Source organism: Camelina sativa, chromosome 2, assembly GCF_000633955.1.
Source record: "Camelina sativa cultivar DH55 chromosome 2, Cs, whole genome shotgun sequence".
Classification (NCBI taxonomy): Eukaryota; Viridiplantae; Streptophyta; class Magnoliopsida; order Brassicales; family Brassicaceae; genus Camelina; species Camelina sativa.
The window spans coordinates 22,143,452-22,169,671 of NC_025686.1; the positions used below are offsets into that span (position 1 = coordinate 22,143,452).

At 31.5% G+C, this 26,220-nt stretch overlaps 2 protein-coding genes across 6 annotated transcripts; both read right to left on the reverse strand.

Annotated features, from left to right (window-relative positions):
- LOC104732500 (QWRF motif-containing protein 9-like) lies at window positions 9,903–12,421 on the reverse strand. 5 transcript variants are annotated; one of them, XR_758876.2, is made up of 6 exons: window positions 12,180–12,421; window positions 11,740–11,853; window positions 11,419–11,543; window positions 11,244–11,333; window positions 10,777–10,884; window positions 9,903–10,257 (listed from the first exon to the last, which is right to left on the reverse strand). XR_758876.2 is itself a non-coding variant. In XM_019236674.1 (5 exons), exons 2-5 carry the CDS (start codon window positions 11,419–11,421, stop codon window positions 10,186–10,188), a joined length of 312 nt encoding a protein of 103 aa, XP_019092219.1. In that variant the 5' UTR covers window positions 11,422–11,543; window positions 12,180–12,421; the 3' UTR covers window positions 9,903–10,185. The 5 variants fall into 5 exon arrangements, 1 of the variants encoding a protein (XP_019092219.1); XR_758875.2 differs by having other exon boundaries at window positions 9,903–10,355; XR_758873.2 differs by having other exon boundaries at window positions 9,903–10,361.
- LOC104732520 (DNA topoisomerase 1 alpha-like) lies at window positions 12,701–15,394 on the reverse strand. Its single transcript, XM_010452070.2, has 3 exons — window positions 14,199–15,394; window positions 13,248–13,370; window positions 12,701–13,147 (listed from the first exon to the last, which is right to left on the reverse strand). Exons 1-3 carry the CDS (start codon window positions 15,060–15,062, stop codon window positions 12,929–12,931), a joined length of 1,206 nt encoding a protein of 401 aa, XP_010450372.1. The 5' UTR covers window positions 15,063–15,394; the 3' UTR covers window positions 12,701–12,928.

Consider the following 26,220-nt stretch of genomic DNA (forward strand, 5'->3'; position numbering starts at 1 on the left):
GTTTAGGGCTTAGAGGTTTAGGGTTTAGGGCTTAGGGCTCAGAGGTTTCTGATTTAGTGTTTAGGATATGATATGATGAACAATTTCATGCTTAAGTTTTTTGGGGATATGATGAAATGAGGTTAACATTGTTTAATAGTTAACAATGACTACTTCACCAAAACATAAGTTGTTTTTGGTGGACGTGTATAACGCATCGTCCATGTGGACTTGATTTTAGAATAAATATAGTATCCACATAATAAGACATTTTTAGCATCCACATAACAATCAACAAATATTCCATTATAATTGGATAATATATATATTATAATTATTCATTTTGAATATAGTAAAATGGATCTCAAAATGTAGAAAAGGTAAAATTATAATCAATCATAAAATTAAAATCAAAAATATATGTCATTATATTATTTTTGGGGAAATTGGTAATGTGAAAAATTTAAGTTTTCATCCTCAACAATCTTTGTGGATTAAAATCTCTGTATGAATGTTGTATACTTCTTTTTAGGTGTCTTTTTGTGGTGATTCTTGTCTATGTCTTTATTTTTTATGTTCTTTTAACTTTAAATAATAAACTATCCAACAGGTTATTGGTGTAGAAAAAATGGAAGACAAAATCGAAACATGAATCTAATATGGTTTCAACTGCAATATCTCACAGATCTAGTGACAAATATGTACCACAATCCACCATATAAATAAAAAATAAAAGAACAAAATTGGCTGAGCTGCAAAGAAGTTCATACACAATATAACCCAAATAATGATACTTTGAAAAGAAATTAGATATCAAATAGAAAAAAAAAACAATTAACTAAATTGTGTAAGAAAAATAGAAAACTGAAATTGGAAGAACTGACTAAAATCAAATGGCTTTGGAAAACTCATATCATGAAATAGTTTTCGGAAAGAAATTCAATAAACAAAAGATCACCACATATGTTTGATCATGAATTCATTGGTGACCAATCAAATAGATGAATTCACGACGCCAATTTCTGTGGAAAAATGAAAAATATAGGCAGGTTTATCACTTTGATGCTATAAATTTCGGCAAAAAAATATGCAAACAGGTAAATGATGATCTATAGATTTAGAGAGAAAAATATTGATAGAGGTAAAATTATAAGGAGTTTTGGGAAACTTAAACTTTATTCTTTTCGTAGCTTTTTGAATTATGTGGAATTCAAATATGAATTTATACACATACAATCAGAGGAGAAAAACAGAGGGGAATTGATTGGTCAAATATGCAAGCAAAATAAAGAGGTATTCACCAGACAACACCACGACTCAATTTCCTATTTCATCTCAGAAACATGAACGGAAGTAGTTACCTATAACCCCCAAATACAAATAGTTTCAGAAACATCTTTATTATTTAGCGAAGATGTTATGTTGAGAAAAGATGAGATTTTTAAAAATTGATGTCGTTAAATAGTAAAGAAGTAAATGAAAACAGTTGTCAAATGTTATATGGACAGATGTCAAATGTTTGTGATGTCAAATGTCAACATGTTATGCAAAGTTAAAAGTAAATCTTGTTTTCTCGCAAGGGGTCGTTATTTATTGACGAAGTCTGGGTCCATTTTTGGCTAAAATTTGTTTGTTTATTTACTTAATTCGATTCATATGTGTTGAAAACAAAATTCTTATGTCTTTTTTTTTGAATAACGTAAATCATGTTGATTTATGTTTTAGAATTATTGTTTTTGTTTCAAAATGAATGTTATTGCTAAGAATTGAATTTGAAGAAATTATACACCCATATTTTTTTATGTATATGGTTCTTTTAATAAATAGTTGGTCAGTTTGTACATAATTTTTTGATTGAAGTAAACGAAATTAAGCAGTCATCTAATAGATATATTAATTCAAATCTCAGCTCAAAGCTCAAATTAATAATTCTTTTAAGCTTGTAGTTTGAAGAAATTGTTTATGAGAAAAGTTTCTTCTTAAAATATCCAATCCCATATTTTGTTCAATGTAGTATAAGTTGTGGTTTTTTTTGTCTATGAAAATTAAACAGATCATCTAATAAATAGTTTTTGACTGAAGTTAAATAATTTTTGGCGTAGAGGAAATTAAATAGGTCATCATCTAATAAATATATTAAATTTTATCTCAGCTCAATAAATAACTTTTTAAGCTTGCAATTTGATGAAATTGGTAATGTGAAAAATTTAAGTTCTCATCCTCAGCAATCTTTGTGGATTAAAAACCCTATATGAATGACGACTAAAATGTTGTATACTTCTTTTTGGGTGTCTTTTTGTGGTGATCCTTGTCTATGTCTTTATGTTTTATGTTATTCTAACTTTAAATAATAAACTATCCAATAGGTTATTGGTGTAGAAAAAATGGAAGACAAAAAATGAAATATGTAAATAATATTTTTTACATATTTCGAGGATCTGTTTAAGAAATCCGACGGTGGAGATATTTCTGTGATGCTCCAAGCAATTGATCCGATTATTACGGCAGGTATGAACAGAGATCTTATCCGGGATATCTCGGAAAGGGAAGTTAGACAAGCTTTGTTTGCTATGCATCCGGAGAAAATTCCAGGTCTTGATGGGATGACAGCTCTGTTTTTTCAAAGGTTCTGGCCTTCTCTCAAAGGGGATTTAGTGGCTTTAGTTAAAGAGTTTTTTCGTACTGGCAAGTTCGATCCGCTTTTAAATGAGACCAATATTTGTCTTATTCCTAAAGTGGATCGGCCTGAGCGGATGGCGGAGTTTAGGCCTATAAGCCTATGTAATGTGAGCTATAAGATTATTTCAAAAGTGTTATGTTTCCGTCTGAAGCGCCTATTGCCTCGTTTGGTTTCAGAAACACAATCAGCATTTGTTTCTGGACGGTTAATTACTGATAATATTCTGGTGGCTCAGGAGATGTTCCATGGATTAAATACTAATAGCAGGTGTAACTCGGAATTTTTGGCATTTGAACCGGATATGAGTAAGGCATATGATCGGGTTGAGTGGGATTTTCTGGAGGCGGTTTTGGTCAAGTTAGGATTTGATAGGAGATGGATTTCGTGGATTATGTGGTGTGTATCGTCAGTGTCGTACCAAGTTCTTCTGAATGGTCAGCCCCGAGGTTTTATTAGACCTCAGAGGGGGTTACGACAAGGGGACCCTCTGTCACCATATTTATTTATCCTATGCACAGAGGTCTTGATAGCTAATATTAAGAAGGCTGAAAGGGAGAAAAAATTGACGGGTATTACCATCGCCCGTGGTAGCCCTACTGTTTCGCATTTGCTGTTTGCGGATGATAGCCTGTTTTTTTGCAAAGCAACTGTGCAGGAATGTAGGACGGTAATGTATATAATCGGTAACTATGACAGAGCTTCAGGTCAAGAGGTTAAACTGGCTAAATCATCCATTATGTTTGGCAAAAAGGTAACTCCTGATATTCGAACCCAGTTGAAATCAGTTATTGGGATTTCTAAGGAGGGTGGTATGGGTTCTTACTTGGGTATTCCTGAAAATCTTCAAGGTTCGAAAACTAAGGTTTTTAGCTACGTTAAGGATCGGCTGGATGATCGTGTAAATGGCTGGTCTGCAAAGTGCTTGTCGAAGGGCGGCAAGGAAAGTATGATTAAATCAGTGGCTTTGGCATTACCTACCCATGTTATGTCGTGTTATAAACTACCTCAGGAACTAACATCTAAATTGACAAGTGCGATTTCCACTTTCTGGTGGAAATCCAATGATAAGGCTCGTGGTATGCATTGGGTTGCTTGGGATAAATTATGTAAAGATAAAGCTGAAGGGGGACTTGGTTTCCGAGCTCTGGAACAATTCAATTAGGCTATGTTGGCCAAACAGTTTTGGCGTTTAATTCACTATCCAACGTCTTTAATGGCTAGGGTGATGAAAAGTCGATATTTAAGGAACAAACATCCTCTTATGGCAAAAAAAATCATATAATCCGTCATTTGCTTGGAGAAGTATTTATTCCATCAAGGGGTTGGTGGAGCAGGGAGCGAGATGGGCGGTAGGCTCTGGCAATTCCATTTCGGTTTGGCGTGATCCATGGATACCGGATATTCACCCTAGACCGGCGAATGGTCGAGGGCGATTGTGGCTTCCGAGTTTAATGGTTAATCATTTAATTAACCCGGAGACTAAGGATTGGCATCTACCTACTTTGGAGGAGTTTTTTGATCCGGGGGATATACAACTTATTTGGAGTATGCCGGTCAGTAGAACTTATCAACCAGATAGATTAATATGGCATTTTACTAAATCTGGGAAATATTCCGTCAAATCAGGTTATCGGTTAGCTCGGGAATTAAATACGAATGTAGAGTATGGGCCGACGTGTACGGCTTTGCGGGCCCAATCGTGGAAACTTGATGTACCCTCTAAGATCCAACACTTTTTTTGGCAGATTGGATCGGGTACTCTTCCAGTGTTAGAACGTCTCGCGCATCGGGGTGTTCGTTGTGATACCGTGTGTAAGAGATGCGATTCTGCAGAGGAAACTATAAACCATGCGTTCTTTGAGTGCCCTAGGTCTCGATGTATATGGGAGTTGTCCCCTATTCGGATGGATCCGGGGGGTTTTCCATACACATCGACTTATGCGACTTTAGACTTCATTTTTTGGCGGGCGTCTTCGCAATTTGGGGTCTCGGATATAGGCATTCAACTACCTTGGATTATTTGGTCAATTTGGAAATATAGGAATAAAAAGGTTTTCCAGGGTATTGAGGTAGAACCTCTTGATATTTTGAATCAAGCGGCTACTGATAAATTATTGTGGGAGGAGGCCAAGTCTTACTCAGTGAATTATCTGGATCCTCCGTCTTTTTCGGAGGACAGGGGTTCCTCTTCCTGATGCTAAATTGATGGTTCTTGGAAAGGTACAGACCCCTTTCAGGGTCTGGGCTGGTGGTGTATCAGTGGAGAGCTTACAACGCTCCTGTTGGGAGCATGGAGTCACCGTTGGAGTATATCCCCTCTACATGCAGAACTACAAGCGCTGATCTGGGCTATGGAGTCTTTACTGGTGGCTGGAGTCGACTGTGAGGCTTTTGAGACGGATAGTGTAGAGCTAATTGCGATGGTGCAGATGCCGGAAGATTGGCCTGCTTTTTCTAATCTGTTGGAGGATTTTTCTCTGCTTCGAAGTTCCTATCCCTCCTTCACCCTCACCAGGATTCCACGAGACGCCAACGTCAGGGCCGACTGTCTAGCTCGATCTTCACGATCTCTACCTTCAGAATCTACCTTTGTAAACTCGTATCCTCCTGTTTGGGCAACCAATCTTGGAGTTCTATTTTAATTATTATAGTTTGGTTGAAAAAAAAAAATGGAAGACAAAATCAAAACATAAATCTAATATGGTTTCAACTGCAATATCTCACAGATCTAGTGACAAGTATGTACCATAATCCACCATATAAATAAAAAATAAAGGAACAAAATTGGCTGAGCTGCAAAGAAGTTCATACACATTATAACCCAAATAATGATACTGTGAAAAGAAATTAGATATCAAATTCAAAAAATAACAATTAACTAAATTGTGTAAGAAAAATAGAAAACTGATATTGGAAGAACTGACTAAAATCAGATGGTTTTGGAAAACTCATATCATGAAATAGTTTTGGAAAGAAATTCAATAAACAAAAGATCACCACATATGTTCGATCATGAATTCATTGGTGACCAATCAAATATGAGTTCACGACGTCAATTTCTGTGGAAAAGTGAAAAATATAGGCAGATTTATCACTTTGATGCTATAAATTTTGGCAAAAAAAATATGCAAACAGGTAAATGATGATCTATAAATTTAGAGAGCAAAATATTGATAGAGGTAAAATGATGAGTTTTGGAAAACTTAAACTTTATTCTCTTCGTAGCTTTTTGAATTATGTGGAATTCAAATATGAATTTATACACATACAATCAGAGGAGAAAAACAGAGGGGAATTGATTAGTCAAATATGCAAGGAAAATAAAGAGGTATTCACCAGACAACACCACGACTCAATTTCCTATTTCATCTCAGAAACATGAACGGAAGTAGTTACCTATAACCCCCTAATACAAATAGTTTCAGAAACATCTTTATTATTTAACGAAGATGTTATGTTGAGAAAAGATGAGATTTTTAAAAATTGGTGTCGTTAAATAATAAAGAAGTAAATGAAAACAAATGTCAAATGTTATATGGACAGATGTCAAATGTTTGTGATGTCAAATGTTAACATGTTATGCAAAGTTAAAAGTAAATCTTGTTTTCTCGCAAGGGGTCGTTATTTAATGACGAAGTCTGGGTCCATTCTTGGCTAAAATTTGTTTGTTTATTTATTTTATTCGATTCATATGTGTTGAAAACAAAATTCTTATGTCTTTTTTTTGAATAAAGTAAGTCTTGTTAATTTATGTTTTAGAATTATTGGTTTTGTTTCAAAATGAATGTTATTGCTAAGAATTGAATTTGAAGAAATTATACACCCATATTTTTTTTTGTATATGGTTCTTTTCATAAATAGTAGGTCAGTTTGTACATAATTTTTTGATTGAAGTAAACGAAATTAAGAAGTCATCTAATAGATATATTAATTTAAATCTCAGCTCAAAGCTCAAATTAATAATTCTTTTAAGCTTGTAGTTTGAAGAAATTGTTTATGAGAAAAGTTACTTTTTAAAATATCCAATCCCATATTTTGTTCAATGTAGTATATGTTTTTTTTTTTGTCTATGTAAATTAAACAGATCATCTAATAAATATTTTTTGACTGAAGTTAAATAATTTTTGGATTAAAGGAAATTAAATAGGTCATCATGTAATTAATATATTAAATTAAATCTCAGCTCAATAAATAATTTTTTAAGCTTACAAGTTGATGAAATTGGTAATGTGAAAAATTTAAGTTCTCATCCTCAACAATCTTCGTGGATTAAAAACCCTGTATGAATGACGACTAAAATGTTGTATACTTCTTTTTGTGTGTCTTTTTGTGGTGATCTTTGTCTATGTCTTTATTTTTTATGTTCTTCTAACTTTAAATAATAAACTATCCAACAGGTTATTGGTCTAGAAAAAATGGAAGACAAAACTGAAACATGAATCTAATATGGTTTCAGCTGCAATATCTCACAGATCTAGTGACAAGTATGTACCATAATCCACCATATAAATAAAAAATAAAGGAACAAAATTGGCTGAGCTGCAAAGAATTCCATACACAATATAACCCAAATAATGATACTGTGAAAGGAAATTAGATATCAAATAGAAAAAAAAAAACAATTAACTAAATTGTGTAAGAAAAATAGAAAACTGAAATTGGAAGAACTGACTAAAATCAGATAGCTTTGGAAAACTCATATCATGAAATAGTTTTGGGAAAGAAATTCAATAAACAAAAGATCACCACATATGTTTGATCATGAATTCATAGGTGACCAATCAAATAGATGAATTCACGACGCCAATTTCTGTGGAAAAGTGAAAAATATAGGCAGGTTTATCACTTTGATGCTATAAATTTCGGCAAAAAAATATGCAAACAGGTAAATGATGATCTATAGATTTAGAGAGCAAAATATTGATAGAGGTAAAATTATAAGGAGTTTTGGGAAACTTAAACTTTATTCTCTTCGTAGCTTTTTGAATTATGTGGAATTCAAATATGAATTTATACACATACAATCAGAGGAGAAAAACAAAGGGGAATTGATTGGTCAAATATGCAAGCAAAATAAAGAGGTATTCACCAGACAACACCACGACTCAATTTCCTATTTCATCTAAGAAACATGAACGGAAGACGTTAGCTATAACCCCCAAATTCAAATAGTTTCAGAAACATCTTTATTATTTAACGAAGATGTTATGTTAAGAAAAGATGAGATTTTTAAAAATTGATGTGGTTAAATAATAATGAAGTAAATGAAAACAGATGTCAAATGTTATATGGACAGATGTCAAATGTTTGTGATGTCAAATGTCAACATGTTATGCAAAGTTAAAAGTAAATCTTGTTTTCTCGCAAGGGGTCGTTATTTATTGAAGAAGTCTGGGTCCATTCTTGGCTAAAATTTGTTAGTTTATTTATTTAATTCGATTCATATGTGTTGAAAACAAAATTCTTATGTCTTTTTTTTTTTGAATAATGTAAGTCATGTTGATTTATGTTTTAGAATTATTGTTTTTGTTTCAAAATGAATGTTATTGCTAAGAATTGAATTTGAAGAAATTTTACACCCATATTTTTTTCTAGTATATGGTTCTTTTCATAAATAGTAGGTCAGTTTGTACATAATTTTTTGATTGAAGTAAACGAAATTAAGCAGTCATCTAATAGCTAGATATATTAATTTAAATCTCAGCTCAAAGCTCAAATTAATAATTCTTTTAAGCTTGTAATTTGAAGAAATTGTTAATGAGAAAAGTTTCTTCTTAAAATATCCAATCCCATATTTTGTTCAATGTAGTATATGTTGTTTTTTTTGTCTATGAAAATTAAACAGATCATCTAGTGACTAGTATGTACCATAATCCACCATAGAAATAAAAAATAAAGGAACAAAATTGGCTGAGCTGCAAAGAAGTTCATACATATTATAACCCAAATAATGATATAAGAAAAATAGAAAACTGAAATTGGAAGAACTGACTAAAATCATATGGCTTTGGAAAACTCATATCATGAAATAGTTTTCGGAAAGAAATTCAATAAACAAAAGATCACCACATATGTTTGATCATGAATTCATTGGTGACCAATCAAACAGATGAGTTCACGACGCCAATTTCTGTGGAAAAGTGAAAAATATAGGCAGGTTTATCACTTTGATGCTATAAATTTCGGCAAAAAAATATGCAAACAGGTAAATGATGATCTATAGATTTAGAGAGCAAAATATTGATAGAGGTAAAATTATAAGGAGTTTTGGGAAACTTAAACTTTATTCTCTTCGTAGCTTTTTGAATTATGTGGAATTCAAATATGAATTTATACACATACAATCAGAGGAGAAAAACAGAGGGGAATTGATTGGTCAAATATGCAAGCAAAATAAAGAGGTATTCACCAGACAACACCACGACTCAATTTCCTATTTCATCTCAGAAACATGAACGGAAGTAGTTACCTATAAGCCCCAAATACAAATAGTTTCAGAAACATCTTTATTATTTAACGAAGATGTTATGTTGAGAAAAGATGAGATTTTTAAAAATTGATGTCGTTAAATAGTAAATAAGTAAATGAACACAGATGTCAAATGTTATATGGACAGATGTCAAATGTTTGTGATGTCAAATGTCAACATGTTATGCAAAGTTAAAAGTAAATCTTGTTTTCTCGCAAGGGGTCGTTATTTATTGACGACGTCTGGGTCCATCTATGAGAGGCATGTGAATACTTTGCCTGCAAATGAGAACAGAAACAAACAACATTAATACAGCTACACAATTGATTCAAAGAAACTTATTCATTCAAGCAATAAATAGTATACTATATGCGAGGGTTAAATACTATTTTGTATGAAGCTTATGTGTTGTGTAATGTGCTTAAAAAGGTATTTTGGTTATTGTGTAAACCTCATTAGATCTTAGATTGAAGACAACAATCAAATGAATTTGTGTATTATACCCGACGAGCTAATGACTATGGATTTGTGAACTCGTAAGTTTCTTTTGTATTCTCAAGCTGTTAGTGTGTTAGTGTGCGTGTCCTTTAATTAGCTGTTGTTTAGTGCAAGTCACTCTAATTGGGTACTTTTCTGATAAATGGCAAAAATGATTAGGAACTACATGCCGCCAACAAAGAAAAACATCAAATAAACTGTTATTCGTATGTACATGTTATGTTACAAAGAAAAATTGTTCGTGTTACAAAAGCACTATCAGGGTTTTGGTTACACTTTGCTGCCATCTCTCGTTGTTAGCTTCATGTGATGTGAATGAAAGATTCAAAGAGAGATCGAGTAGCTAGTATGCGAAGGTTATAACCCCATACCGTTGAGAAGATCCATCATGAGGCTTTTAGAGCATAGTATGGCAGAGAAGATGGTTGCGGGAGAGATGAAAGAATGAGACTCAGTGATTGCTTGGGACACTAGGGGTTGACACGTTTCAAGGATTGTCCCACGGTTCAAGCATCGCATTGTGCCATTGTCACAAACTGATTCCTAGTGAGCCAGTTCATCAGTCGGTCCTAACACATGTCCACCTGTTGTGGTTGCTAATTGCTATTTCAACCTCATCAGAGCTCGAAACCTTGCCAGCCAAGTAAAGAGAGAGACGGAGAGAAAAGCCCTTTAAAGAAAGAAATTCTTAGATTGGCTGGTTGCTACAAACGAGGGAATCCATCCAACCTAAACCTAACAATATAGATTAATAATCTTATTAAAGCATTCTACACTTGTCAACAATTTCTACAACTCTCTTAAACATCTTACTATATATATACCGGTTGGTTTTTCAAAGTTAGCAAATTAAATTTAAAATTTGATTAAACCACGACTTGAATGAATATTTACAGCCTGACTTCTTGTTGTTAAACTATCAACTGAATTGGCCTCTCTGTTTAAATTAGATGATCTCCTTACATTCTCATAACTCCAAAAATTGACCATAAGGAGTGGCTTTCTTACTTAACACTCTGTTTGTTAACTTTTGTCACTTTAACTATCGTAGCTGTGTAATCCGTGTCCTCAAACTGCATTCCGTTACCGCATATTTTAAAGATAAATCCCCAAATGTCTAGTTATAGACATTAAAATCAAGATATCGTACCTGCAGAGGTGAGATTGTGTTTAGGAGGTCCCGGCACACGTCCAGCATCCCTTCCTCCTTGACATTTGCACTACCAAGTTCTGCTGCCAAGCTGCTTATCTTCCCAACCTGAGAAAATGGGATTCACTTTTTAGTATATAAATATAAACAACTTATCGACGCAAATCCTCTTCTCACAAATCCTTAGTGCTGACAAAATTTATGGAACAAAGTACTCTTAGACCAGATATTAAGAAGACACTAATCATAATCAGAGAATAATGCGTAAGCGGAGATAGTGGATTATCCATTTGACTGCGAGAGGAGATGAGAGCAGTTAAAAAAGAAGGGATGTGCTCTGTCAACTCAGTACATTGCTTACTGTCTACTTGTTAACAATTCCGTGTAGGTGATAAAAATTGCAGAAACATATTATTGAGTACAGCATTAAAAAAGACTAAACACAACGAGAGAAAAGATTGGGTCACCTTTGGCAGCAACAAGCACATGGACGATGCCATTGCCTGCACAACATCAACTGCTGAGCAAATGGCATCCTTAACACTGTGTACGTTTACCTGCATATGGTATCATCATCAGCAAGCATAACATATGCTTTCCCAATACAGCACCATAGGAAATACGTTTGAGTAAGAGCCAAACCATTTTTCCCCGCAATCAACAGGTAGACAGAGCGTGCTGCCTTTCAACGCTTCAGCAGCTCCTACCAAAGAACCCATATAATCCCGGTCCATAACCAACCACTCTTCCAGATGTCCCATCTATATCTATATATATGCATGAAAAAAAATATTAACTTTCTTACTAAAGTAAGATTAAATCGAACAAGGTCCCGAAGCTATAAGAAGCAGAACATAAAAAGGAACCTAAAAGGGATTATCACTCATATAAAAGTGCTACTCAAAGAGCACAGGGGGCTAAGGCGTTCAAGATATATATATATATATATATATACAAATTTACCTGCCTATTTGAGAATAGATATCAGTTTCAAGTTCTGCTTCAGGTGTCAATTTTTTTCGTTCTTACAGAATCATACAGCTTAGAGATTCTTATCCATGAATTGTACAATCTTTTCTGCAATGAAAACAAGGGTTCATCAGAGTTTGTGGCCTCTCACTGAAAACTAACCACTTAAAACTTAGCCACTTGGACATAGTTGGCATAGACAAGCAGCCTGTACAACATAACAGATGGTTTTTTTTTTTTTTTTTTTAAAAAAAGAAAACTCAAGAGAGACGTGCCTACGAGTTTGTTATCATTGAAACTAACTGATTTTCTAAAACCATTAGCTATTATCACATTCAAAGTGACCAAATGTTAAAATCCAAAATAGATTGGAAACACAGAATGTGCTAGTAATCAAGGTTCTATAGCATTCAGGACGAAAATGATTGACTAACCGAGATAACAGCATTTGCTCGTGGATTAGCAAATCGCCACTGTAGCAACCTATTGTTGATGTAATAGCTTTAACAAGTGAGCATCAGCAACCCCATTATCTCTGATCTTGTCTATAACATCCAAAACAAAAATTCAGAACTAAAGGTGTGGTTTTAGTCAGGGGGATTCTCAATCTTAGTGGGCTCATCCTGCCTGAAGGACTAATCCCTCTGGGAGGAACCACGCCTCTCGAAGGGCTTATTTCCTCTCGAGGAAGCTGGCTGCAATCATACCAAACTTGCTAGTTTGAGATAGTTGTTGTCTATATAATAGGGAAAGATGTGTAAAAATGGTTTCGCGTGTTGTCTTCAAAACAACCTAAGACTGTTGAGAAGTGTTCCTAGCTCTAAATAACCTTCGGCTTCACCACAAATCTTGATGAGATGAGATCTCGGGTCTTTGACTCAGGTACAGTAATGTGGTAAACTGATACTTTAAAAACCAAGATGATATTTTCAAAGCCAAGCCCGGTTCACAAAAATTGCAAAACCAAAAGTCATCATATGATTCAGAGAGTACTTATTTCCCATATCAGGGGACAAAAGATGCAAAAATACAAGCTAAATATCATTATTCATTGGTCTAGGGCTCCTTCTCAGTTCTCACCATTGCTACATATGATTCAGAGAGTACTTATTTCCCATATCAGGGGACAAAAGATGCAAAAAGACAAGCTAAATATCATTATTCATTGGTCTGGTGCTCCTTCTCAGTTCTCACCATTGCTACTAGCTTCCCAGGTTGTGTACTTGAGCTTCCTTGGTCTGATGGGATCTTCCCATGAAGCTAGCCAAGCAAATTTCTCCTTATGTTCAACTTTTTTCCAAGTGCCTCCAGGGATTCGAGTTCGACAATGAGGAACTGGAACATACTTGCTAATGTTGATGGTGATGTCAGAGGGGCATATCCTCCTCTGAACTGAACCCATCTGTTTTAAACAGAGAAGCAAACCATCAGTTATTGTTCCAAACAGACAAAAGTCATATAACTACTGTTCAAAACACAAGTTATTAGAAGGGAATAATAACCTTTGGGTGTTGATCACCACGTCCAATGAAGAGACTGGGAGGCTCAATCTTAAAGTTAAGAGTCCTGACTTGGACACCATCAACCAAAGCCCAACTGCATTTATCCTCAAGCTCTTTAAGAGCCTACACCACCAACAGTGATAGAGTTAAGAAGTGTTAGAATCTTGTAAACTCAAAGTCACGAACAAAGACTATTATTCACTTAGAAACCAATCTGAGAGTAAAAGAGAATGTAAAACAGGAATCAAAATTGACCATTCGACATATTAGTCCACACTGAGGAACATGATTCTGCAAGACACCCAATAGAATCGTTGTGTGTTCTTGACAAATATTGACAACTCAGAAATCTCAACCCCTTCTAAAGCATCGACAACATATGATTGCTCCAAGAACAAATCATCTATGACATCCAATGACTCATTGCTAAATATAAGGTAAAGAAATCGATTCAATGATAAGAGTTAAGAAGTGTTAGAATCTTGTAAACTCAAAGTCACGAACAAAGACTCTATTCACTTAGAGAAACAAATCTGAGAGTAAAAGAGAATGTAAAACAGGAATCAAAATTGACCATTCGACATTATTAGTCCACACTGAGGAATATGATTCTGCAAGACACAGAACAGAATCATTGTGTGTTGTTCTATCGATATCTGAGGTTGTGCAACGCCATCAGTCTCCATGTGTGATCACGCAGACAAATGAATCACACATGGAGACTGATGGCGTTGCACAACCTCAGATATCGATTTTATATCATCAAGCAGGCCTATTTAATACTCTAAACTTTGAATAAAAATTGAATCTCTAAATCTGGAATTTTATATCAATCCATATCAATCATATTCTAAACAATCATCTTAATTTCCATATCTATATCACAACCCTTAAATCTCTCACAACCTAAACTAACAGATAACGATTGAATGAATAAAGAAAAATACTTACGTGGCCGCGGTTTCCCATCTTCTTTTTCTTTTCCGCTTCGATCCAGGTAGTGATTAGCTTGAAATCGCAGAGCTTGAGATCCTTCACCACACTTCCTTCCAGTAAGGCTCCCCAATCTCTCCAGAAGTTGTCTTTGAAGGGTTGTTTCTCAACCATGTGAGGATGTGTCTTCAACATAGAAGCATACAGGGTTGCCACTTCTTCTTGCTCCAAGCTAAGCACAACTGAGTCACCTCCATAGAGAAGAGGAACATTGTGCTTCTTGTAAAGAGGAGGCAGGATGACACCATGGTGAACCAATGTCTCCCATTTGTTTTCCTCATTCTTCTCATCTTTCTTCTCCCCCAGATGGAAGTAAGCCACCTCCTCTACCAACTCTTGACCTTCCATGTAGACTAAATCTTTCTCTAAGAAGTAGAGTTGAGCTGATTGGTTGGTAAGAGAGAAGACACAGCTTTTGTTCTCCATCCTCTCTTCACTCAAGTCTGCTTCACAAGAAACTCCAAGATCCATCAAGCATTGGGCAGCCAAGTTAACCCAATGCTTATACTTGACCATGTGAGTAGGCATGTAGACTTTTGTGAGCAAAGCATCCACAAATGTGTCAAAGGAGAAGCCTGGTTGTGGTGAGCTGAGTAGATCAGATGCCTTTGGCTCTGAGGAGAACAAAGATGAGGCTTTTTTTGGTCTGGAGAACAAAGGAGAGGAGAACAAAGCAAGTGGTTTGGGTTTTGGCTTTGAAGAGAACATAGCAATTTGTTTTGGTTTAGAGGAGAACAAAACAAACGGTTTTGGTTTAGAGGAGAACAAGGCAACTGCTTTTGGGTTAGAGGAGAACAAAATAGAAGAGGCCATTGATGCCATTGACGTTTTTAGGAGAGAAAAACAGAGGGTTTTTAGGAGAGCAAAACAGAGGGTTTTGAGAGCAAAACAGAGGGTTTTGAGAGCAAAACAGAGGGTTTTGAGAGCAAAACAGAGGGTTTTGAGAGCAAAGAGAAGAAGAACATCTACCACATATATATTTGAAATCCATCATGACAGACGAAGAAGAACCTGATTCCGATGACTCTGAGCAAATTCCCGTTTTCATCGCTGGCTTTTTCAGGCGCCGTCCCGTACTCCTCAGTGACCTCATCATCTCGCTGATGCAGAGCGACAAGAAGAGAGACAGATAAGCTTTTTCCACTCTTATCTATTTTTACTAAAGCAGATTGACTTCTGAAAATAAAATTTTTAAAACTTTAAGATATTTGCTGTCCTTATTGGGCTTAGGAAGCCCAATTATCTCAAAAATGTCCACTGTATTTAATAATACACATGTGGTATTTCGATTATAGATTTATGTGTTTAATTTAATAATATTGTATATATTGCATGATCCTATTTCGTTAATTCACGTCCATGTCTACTACTAATTATTATGTGTTTCGTTAATTCACGTCCATGTCTACTACTACTAATTATTTATGTGTTTTTAATTTAATTATTTCCTTCTAAACTTTGGAACTGTATGTAGCTTTCCAACTTTTAATTATAAAAACGATTAATAATAAAAGTAACAAAAAAACAAAAACGCTGGCAAAATAGAGAGAAAGAAGTTGAGAAAAAGAGAGAGAAAGAAGTTGAGAGGCACGCCGCCTATGTCTGCTATGTAAGAGAAACCCAAAGAGAGAGAACACACAATCTAAATGAGATTCACTTTTTCATTTCTCTCTCTCTCGTATGCTTCTCTTGTTTTGTATTGTTATAAATTAAACATTTTACTTTAGTTTTAAAAATTAAGCTAAGATTTTCTTTGTTTATTTATTAACCACAATCATTTATCAAAAAATTAAATTCAGTTATAACCTACACGGCACACACACAAAGGTTTTCTTTATAAGTAGTCCTTTTTTTTTGTCAAAGAGGAACTAGACTTGTTCAATTCGAATATAAAAAAAAAATGACTTCTGAAACTAAAATTTTTAAAAACTTTAAATAAAATAGGATATTTGCTGTCCTTATTGGGCTTACGAAGCCCAATTATCTAAAAAATGTGCTGAATCTATTTTTATTCTTCCTTCCTCACTAATCTTCACTAGTAGGAATATACCTAATTTGTTCCGAGTTCCGACACAAATACAGTTTTATTATGGTTCTTTATTTTATCTAATAAGTACTAGTACTTACAAATGTATTGTTATGTCTATGTTTTGTGTAAGCCCAATAATTTAAATATGCAACAAATTTCCATGCAAGTATTAAATTAGCTATGGCTTTCATCACATGCTTATTTCAATTATAATCTCTCTTGTACATACACGTACGTGTGGTATTTCCATTATAGATTTGTGTGTTTAATTTAATAATACTGTATATATCGCATGATCCTATTTCGTTAATTCACGTCCATGTCTACTAATTATTACAGTATGTTTTTGGGTTTACCTCACTCTCTCTCTCCCTTTAATTTTCTTTTTAAAACGATCTAATTATTTCCTTCTAAAGTTTGGAACTGTACGTAGCTTTCCAACTTTTAATTATAAAAACGATAAATAATAAAAGTAACAAAAAAATCCAAAAAAAAAAATGACGCTGGCAGAATGAAAAAGAAGTTGAGAAAAAGAGAGAGAAAGATTGATCAACAATCCATTGTGTCACATTTTATTGTTCGTGAGTGACAGAGCAACTGTCAAATGATCAAGCAAGAACTCCACTCGTAGACTAGCTAGTACTCTCTTTTTCCTCTCTTTTAGGATTAGGACTTAAAAAACTATCACACTTTGAAAGTCACCTTAATTAACTCTTTCGACGGGGACCAATTTTCTCGATTTGTATTGGTTCGGTCAGTTCAAAATTTGGTTTGGTTCAATTTTGGGATATTGAATCATATGAAAATGTTGTTTGTTCATATGAAAAGTTTTATAATTTTTGTTTTTTTTGTTTTGTTTTGGAAGTTTCGTTATGAAAACAAATATATTTAATGAAGAAATTAAATAAATGAATATACAAATAATTTTGATCAAACTCGATTTAATTGAGCACAATACGAGTGATATATTTCGAGTATATTAGACTTTTACAATATGATCCGTAGCTAGAGTATAGATTTATGTGTTACATTTGCATGCATGATCCAATTTAGTTCATTCATGTCCCATGTGATGTGCACTGTTATGTGAGGATATGTTTATTGTTGCTAATCGTTTCTTCGGCGACAAAACATAAAAAGATAAATAAGTCCTTCAATTTACTTTTATTGTGAACATAAATTTTGATCAACATTCCACGTGTCATATTGTAAAGTCCATACACTTTTGCTTTCATAAGCAGACAAAAGAAGTCAGAGTTATGTTACTACTCCCTTTGCAACGAATGGGGAAGCGTGAACTGAGTTGAACCCCTCTGCAACTTCTTGTACGAACGAACGCAAACCAAAAGAAAAATATGATCACAACAAGAAGCATTAAACTTAACTTTATTTGATTGTGTTGCCCAATTGTAAAGCTTTTATTGATTTCCAACAATAAATATATTAATCTGATAGATTACATTTGCATGATCCCATTGTGTTTATACACGTCAACGTATTGATTATGTGAGGATATTATTATTATGTTATGATATTCATATGATTAACCTTTAAAATTCTTTTCCTGGATTGATCTAGCGTTATATGTCTTTCCCTTTAATTTGTACATGTTTCTTGTGAAGTTGGAAAGCCAGCTTTTAAAAAGAATTTAAAATATTAAATAAATAAAAGTACATGTTGGAACAGTCGACCAGACTAGAGAGAGAGACAGAGAGGCAGATGCAGCCACGCCTATGTCTACTATGTAAGAAACCCAGAGGAACACAATCCCAATGTCATGATGAGATTCACTTTTTAATTTCTCTCTCTCTGTCATATGCTTCTCTTGTTTTGTATTGTTATCTTGTTTACAACAACAAGAAAAACAAAATCCACGAAGATATTTTCCTTTCTGACAAAAACATTTGTGAATGGTCCCTACAACATAATAATCAGATTCAGATATCTCTCGGTGCACAATAAGCCAAGAGCAGCGGACTTGTACAATTTTATACACTTTCTGATATTTACACTTTCTACCTTCGAGTCTTTCACCTCATAGTCTTGAAAGTTTGTTTTTGGTAACATCACCACCGTATTCAAAATTTACAAACATTTTACTTTAGTTTTAAAATTAAGCTAAGATTTTTCTTTGTTTATTTATTAACCACAATCATTTATGATTTGATATGTTTGGTTTAACGCAAGCAGGTATACTTGTTTAGCTTTTCAAAAATTGAATTTTTTTTTAAAAAATAATAAGCTCAGGTAGAGATATTTCATGTGTGCGTATTTATAAGTATTTGGAAAGATCATTAATTCATTGATGATATATTTTTGTTGAAAAATTCTAGGGGTGAACCTCTTTTATTCACCCCATTTTAATTAACCAATCAAAATACAACAAAATGCCATGTCATATCATATTTATAAAAGAGAATTTTATCAAAAATGCCATGTACAGTACCCAACATTTTGGTTAATGCCATTTTTCTCAATTCCTTTTCCCGCTTGCCACAACCCTATAACTAAAATACCATTATACCCTTTTTTTTTTTAACACAAAACTAATAATTTAACACAATTTTTTTTGTTCCAAAAAGCAAATCTCTCTCTCCTCATTCTAACTCTCGACTTTTCTATTTCTCCATCTTCATTCTCTCTCGATTTTTCATCTTTTTCTACCTCAGTGTTTCTCAGTCTGTTGTTGGTGCTACACCACAAACTGAATCATTTTTTTTTTGGATAAAACAAACTGAATCTCTTTCTGCAAAACTCCAACTGTTTCAGTCTTTAGTCTGCATATAATGGAGAAATTCTTCATCAAGACACAATTCTCTTCAACTGAGACCTCCATCTGATCTATTTGCCTCTACCGTGGCAGGTGAAACCGCTAGGTCTTGTTCCAGAGTTCTTATACTCGACCGCAGGCAGAAAAACCCGCAGGTCTGCAACTCCGGTGGACCAGATCCAGCCGACCAGGTTTTTGTCCATCCCTATTATGTCCTTCGTTCTCTTTAGTGGACTATATATGTTTGGTAATGCGTTTTATGTCCATTGCTAACAATAAAATTTGTCCACACTTGAGGTCTGCAAATCTGGTGTTCGGTGGACCAGATCCTACCGACCAAGTTTTTGTCTACCACTATCAAACTTGTCCACACTGTAGGTCTCCAGATCCGGTGGACCAGATCCAACCGACAAGGTTTTTGTCTACCACTATAATGTCCTTCTATCTCTTCAGTGGACCATATCCATTTGGTCATGTGTTTTGTTTCCATTGCTAACAAAAAACTTGTCCACACTGCAGGTCTGCAGATACGATGGACCACATCTAGTAGTCAAGGTTTTTTTGTCCATCACCATTATGTTCTTCGTCTCTTGAGTAGACCATATCCAAGGTTTAATATGAAGATTTGTGTCCACTACTAACCCAAAACAATGTCCACACTGCATATATGCAATTCCGGGAGACCAGATACAACAACCAAAGTTTTTGTCCACCACATTGTTACAAAATGATGAACAAAATGTTTACAAACAATTAATATCAATCTTGATTTATTTTCAAAATCTTAATTGTAAATGTTAATAATCAATGATTTAATGAAAGGGTATTTTCGTATTTTCATATATGGCACAAAATTGAAAATGGCACTTTTGAAAATGAAAATTGGAAAGTGGCATTTTCCACAACTTTTGTTTGAAAAGTGGCATTTCTAATAAAATTCCCTTTATAAAATAAATCAAATCAAAAATAAAAGACAAAACAAATTAAGAAAACAAATTTTGTAGATTTTCTAATAAGGAAATTATGTCGGTTTGGTTTATAAAGGAATGATTAGAGTATAGTTTTTACAATTAAACAAAATTATATGTCAGTTTGGGTTTTCAAAATATTGATTAGGGTTTAGATTTTACAATTCAACGAAATGATATGTCGGTTTGGATTTACAAAATAGTGGTTAGGGTTTAGATTTAATAATTAAACAAATTATATGTCGGTTTGGGTTTACAAAAGAGTGGTTAGGGTTTAGGGTTTAGATTTTATAATCAAAGAAATTTATATGCCGGTTTGGGTTTATAAAATAGTGGTTAGGGTTTAGATTTTACAATTAAAGAAAATTATATGTCGGTTTGGATTTATAAAAGAGTGGTTAGGGTTTAGATCTTACAATTAAACAAAATTGTATTTCAATTTAGGTTTATAAAAGAATGGTTAGGGTTTAAATTACACAATTAAACACAATTATATGTCGGTTTGGATTTATAAAAATGTAACTTGGATTTAGATGTTATAATTAAAAAACTATAATATAATATTTATAATTAAAATTGAATTATATACAGATTTTGTTTCTTTAATTAATAATTTTTTTCCTTTTAATTAAGAGGGGAGGAATAAGAGAAGGGTGAACCAAAAATTGTCCATTTTTAATACATTCAAATCTTTATTTGAGAAAAAAAAAACATAAAAAAGAGAAATCACTTTGGCCGGCCGTTTTCGGTCTTTATCTAATGAAAGAGACCAAATGGGTCTTTATCAAAGCAAAAAAAAAAATTATATATAGACGTTAGACCTGCTTTTGGTATTTCCATGTGAAGGTAATCCCCAAAAATCGAACTATAGGACATTGCGCGGCTATTGATCAAAGAGTTTCATATCGTATCAAATGGACTAATTAGAAAGTTGACAGGAAAATGTATTAAAACATAACACAATTTTTTCTTCTTCTAAATCATGTCTTACAGAACAAACTAAACATCTCATCATGATCATCAAACTTGTCCACTACTACGATTTTCCAACTTAAAATTTATTAGCAACTATAATTAGTGTTATGTAAAATTTATTAGCAACTATAATTAGTAAATATATATAATGCTTATTCATATCATATTTAAACAAGTTTAATTAACTTTCTCTACTATTCTTATAACCAAACACAATTAAAATATTTTAAATATCCATATATATATAATGTTCTATAATTAATATAGATATTTAGAATATTTATTCCAGATTAAAAAAAAATATTCTCCTATCATCTCTTTTTGATTTTAAATTTTAAATGAAGTGAATCATCATATAAATATATAATACATAAAATTAATAAAAAGTGTATTTTTCCTGCATATATTGTGATTTGAATTTTTTTAAACAAACATATATTACTCAATTAATATAAAAAGTGTGTGTTCAAAATATATATATAGTAATTTTACTGTATATAGTAAATTATAAAATTTTAAGAAGTTTATAATTTGTAAATGATATATCTAAACTTAATAAAAATTTTAAAATTATAAATATTTAAACATATTAAATTTTCAAAATTACACAAGCGAGTTATATTACATGACGGGTTATATGACATTACATGATTGAATTGATAATACTAAAAAATAAACTATCAGTAATATGATATTTCAATATGGGTTAAATCGTCATTTTAATGTTTTAATAACACCAATATAAAATATGTCGAATCAAACTGATTTAATTAAGATTGTAGTAAACAAAAATTATTGTGCGTTATACCATGGTTTATATATTAAATCAGTAAAATAAAAATAAAAAGAAGTATTTTAACAAAATTAGTATTAAAATAGTACACTAACAAAAAATATTTAAAAAAAATTTAGCCCGCGGTACACCGCGGGTCATAATCTAGTAATGATTAAAATATTAGCATATACAGTATTGTGGTAATGTGATTACCGAGATTTTGAGCTCCCAGATCCATTGTTTCTCTATTTATCCTCAATTTACTTTTTTTTTCCTTTAATTTATATGTTATTGATTCTGCAGAATAGGTTGAGTAAGAGGTGAGTATTTTTATGGAGGTTATGACTTTATGAGAATCATGACCTTGTTATTTATTGGAAAAGATATCAAGAAAGATAATACTCAGATTTTTCCACATTATTCATTCACACATAGGGACCTAAATAATGCCAATATATCTATTGGTGTGTCTTATGTATATAGTCATAGATAAGAATATGTTATCATATTAGATTTTAACCGCGTGTATATATTTTTTATTATTATTTGCATTTTATGTTTATATTAATTTTATTATTATTTATATTGTATTTGTTTGTTAAATATTGGATGTTTGATAAATAGAAGAATAACTAAATTTTCAGCCGTTTTTGTGGCTAAATGTTTATATTAATTTTTAACACACAATACACTTTATGACTATTTGTTTGTTATATTTAGTTTTTTTCGTTTCGTGTTAGAGATTCCATTTTGATTTTTAATTATTATAACAAAAAATAAGGGATCTAAATACATAATAAGTAATTTATACGCTGTGATTAAGTCATATTTTTTCTAATGATTTAATTATTTTACACAATTTCAGTTAACTCAACTTAATTTTATATGTCAAATTTTCTAATATTAGTAGTGGACAAATAATAAAATGAGGATTTAACCCGTGTTAAGCATAAATTTACTGATATTTTATTAATTCCAACATGTCTTCTTTATAACACATCTACTATATAACCATATTATATAATATTTTTTTATTTTACATATTTGTAATGCTTAAAACTTTTTTATTAAGTTTATATATATTAATTATAATATTTAAATAAATGTGAATCCAAGTTCTTCTTACGTTAAGAATCATAGCTCACATATTTTGGAAAACAAATGGGAATCAAGTTGTTGTTTTCTTTGTTTGCAAAGGATTCGGAGATAGAATATCTTCAAAACACAATAGAAGATATGGTAAATATATTATAGTTTATGTTTCCATATTGATTGCTGTGAATTTTTTTAGTTGGAATGGAATGTAAAATATTTAAAAAACAAAATCTGAAGTAATGCTATTTTTGGAAATTTGTTAAAGATTAACTTTTTAAATAAGTATAAATAAAAGGGTAGAACCCAAAATGTACTTCAAAAAAATATATATATAGATATATATATATATATTCGAGTTAAAAACATGCCATTCTTATATTTTTCATATAACGACGTAGCATATAAGGAAAATTAATTATCATTCGTTTCTATAAATATATATGTCTGATTTAACAAAAACCTGAATGGTTTACATTAACACAACCGTATTTCTTAATGCAAACTGAAATAATTAATACCCCTACAGAAAAAATGAGAACCACTTTTAAAAGGAAAAAAATTATACAAAAATCTTTAGTTTTTTTTTTATGTTGTTGTTTCTGCTATCTATTCTATTCCATGGGATTTTTAACATCCTAAATTATGTACTTTTATGGATGAGGTTTCTCTTTTGGAATTCTGTTTGTATTTAATATATTAAGAATAAAAATAATTTTACTCATCATTATATAAAATGCTAAAGGACGTAAGAAATTGAAAAAGAAAAAAGAAATTGCTAAAGAAAAAAGGAATTGCTACAACTAAGACGAGAGTCACTCATCATAGTCATTCTTAAAGAGTCTAACTATATTCTTCTAAAAACCTTTTAAGAACCTTTTTAAAAACCTTATAAAAACCTTGTAAAAACGTTTACAATATGTTTAAAAACCTGTTAAAAACCATTTAATAACTTTATAAAAACTTTGTAAAAGTGTTTATAAGGTATTTAAAATTCTTATAAAACCTTGTAAACGCTTTTACAAGGTTTATATAAGGTTTTTTAAAAGACTTTTATAAGTAGAAATCTTATAAAAACTTTTTAAAAATCTTGTAAATTTTTTTTGGCAGGAAATTTTTTTGTTAAAAATTTTTGGCAGGAAATATTTTGGAAAATTTTTTGGCAGGAAAATATGTCGGAAAAATTTTTGGCGGGAAATTTTTGTTTTTCATTTTATTGATTAAAATATTTAATTAAGGATAAAATGGTCGTTAAAAATTAAAGGAGGACAAAAATAAAAATGATTAAAAATAAGTATTTTTAAAAATTGGTATATCAAAAAGAGCATTTTTAACAAATTCTCTAAAGTTTTGGTACGGTATGTACGAATTACGAAAGAGGAATGATGTATTTTAATACTTATATAATACTCACTAGATTAGGCCCGCATATTAATTCAGATATAAAAAATATGTGAAATTTTTAAGTTCTATTCAAAATATTAATTTTATAGCATTTGATATTTTTAAAACTGGACTTATAGTTCACACACTCCATATTGCAATACAATTTCTTTGTATATTATATGATAATAAAATTAGATTTTAATTCTACGCACTCAATTCCAATGATTAACATTTATAACTTTCATATCAAAAAAAATGTGCATTGTATCAATTTTATACCTTACTTAACATTTTTAAAAAACTAAAAATTAATAAAACACAATACTCAAAAAAAAAAACTGAAAACTAATTTTATCTCATATTTGAAAAAGTAACAATATCTTGAATATATTTGTTTCATATTTTGTAATCTCATGCGTAATAGTTATACTACTTATCAAACTAATTTTAAATAAATCTATACTAACATTATCATAAATTAATCAAAAATTCAAAGATGTTATTTTGAAAAAAATTGTTTGTTTATGTGAAGGTGAGTATCTACAATTCCTTTTCTTTTAGGATAAATGATTGATAGTATAATTTAATTAATTATGGCCTTATTATAGTAATTAATTGTATAATTTTCTTTTTTTTTTCTTATAGAATCAGTAATTTAAAATTAGAATTAGTATTACTTTTTAAATACATAGATGAACTATCTTTTTCTATTTATTAAATTATTTAATTTCTTATAATTTATAAATATGTTAAAACAAAATTTTTGTATAACACATGACAAAATCTTTCATTGTTAAAATTGACACTTGTCACGATCACGTGAGTTACTAACTTTGAAAACCAAGATTTATATAATAACATAATATTAAATACGCTATCAAATCATTCACCGATTAGAAATCTTAAGAAAATTATATTAATTTCTTATTTTGATTATCTTATTTTCTTATATTATGTTAATCACTAATTTTAACACATTAAACTTTTTATACTTTAATCACTTTTCTGTATAAATTTCTTTTTACTATATGATTATAATAAATAATAATTGCAATTAAATTGCAAATATTTTCCTTATTAATTGCACATATTTTTCTATTGAAATTAATAATTTAATAGATAATTTTCCTATTAGAATTAGTGATATAATAGATTACTTTTTGTTTTATATACTTTTCAAAAATATTAATTGTAATCATTTTATATTTAGAATTTTTTCATTTTTCATAATTATTAAATAAATTTTATTTTTACACATGTCAAAATATTATCGATATATTTGACACATGTCGCAATTATATGAATTACTAACTTTAAAAACTAAGACTTATATAATAAAATTTTGAAAGCCAAAATTGTTGTTAAGTAGTTATGTTATTTAATTTTGCACTGATAAAGCAAATAATTAGAGTATATAAGATAAGGTAATGAAAAACTAGATATATAGTAAAGAGATAAAACAATAATCATTCTAACAACAAAAAAAAGAGAGAGAGATAAAACCTGAATCATACCAGGCATGTAATCGTTTTGAGGGTCGAGGACGGTATATGCTTCCACGGCTTCTTGATCATTAGAACATACGCCAATGATCATGATCGTAATGGCCAAGAGTTGTGATGGACTGACCTTCTGGTAAAAGTATCTGCACAAGCTATTCCAATTACTTGCTCTCCTGTTACCTATTCACTTGGCTGATTCACACTCGATCCTAGTTTCAAAAAGAATCGATAGAAAATTTAGTGGTCAAGCCCTAAGAAATACAATAAAGTTACTGTTTTCAAATAACAGGACAAAAAGTAACGTAAACTTGAACACTAATGAAGTTAAACCCATCTAATGAATCAAAATCATCAAGAATGCAAAGAATACCTGAGTTTTGATCTTCCATATCGCTTCTTTTCTTTTTCGTTTCTCTGTTCTTTTCTTTGTTTAGTTTTGATTGTAGGAAATGTAAATGACCAAATCATAAACATATACATATA

Coding starts and splice junctions, on each gene's coding strand:
- LOC104732500 (XM_019236674.1), bottom strand. Junction 10,885..11,243: donor TGTGCTTGTTGCTGCCAAAG/GTGACCCAATCT, acceptor CCATTTTCTCAG/GTTGGGAAGATAAGCAGCTT. Junction 10,297..10,776: donor ACACAATCTCACCTCTGCAG/GTACGATATCTT, acceptor CTTTCTTTAAAG/GGCTTTTCTCTCCGTCTCTC.
- LOC104732520 (XM_010452070.2), bottom strand. CDS start 15,062: ATGGCATCAATGGCCTCTTCTATTTTGTTCTCCTCTAACCCAAAAGCA. Junction 13,371..14,198: donor AGATGGGAAACCGCGGCCAC/GTAAGTATTTTT, acceptor TTGGTGGTGTAG/GCTCTTAAAGAGCTTGAGGA. Junction 13,148..13,247: donor GTGGTGATCAACACCCAAAG/GTTATTATTCCC, acceptor TGTTTAAAACAG/ATGGGTTCAGTTCAGAGGAG.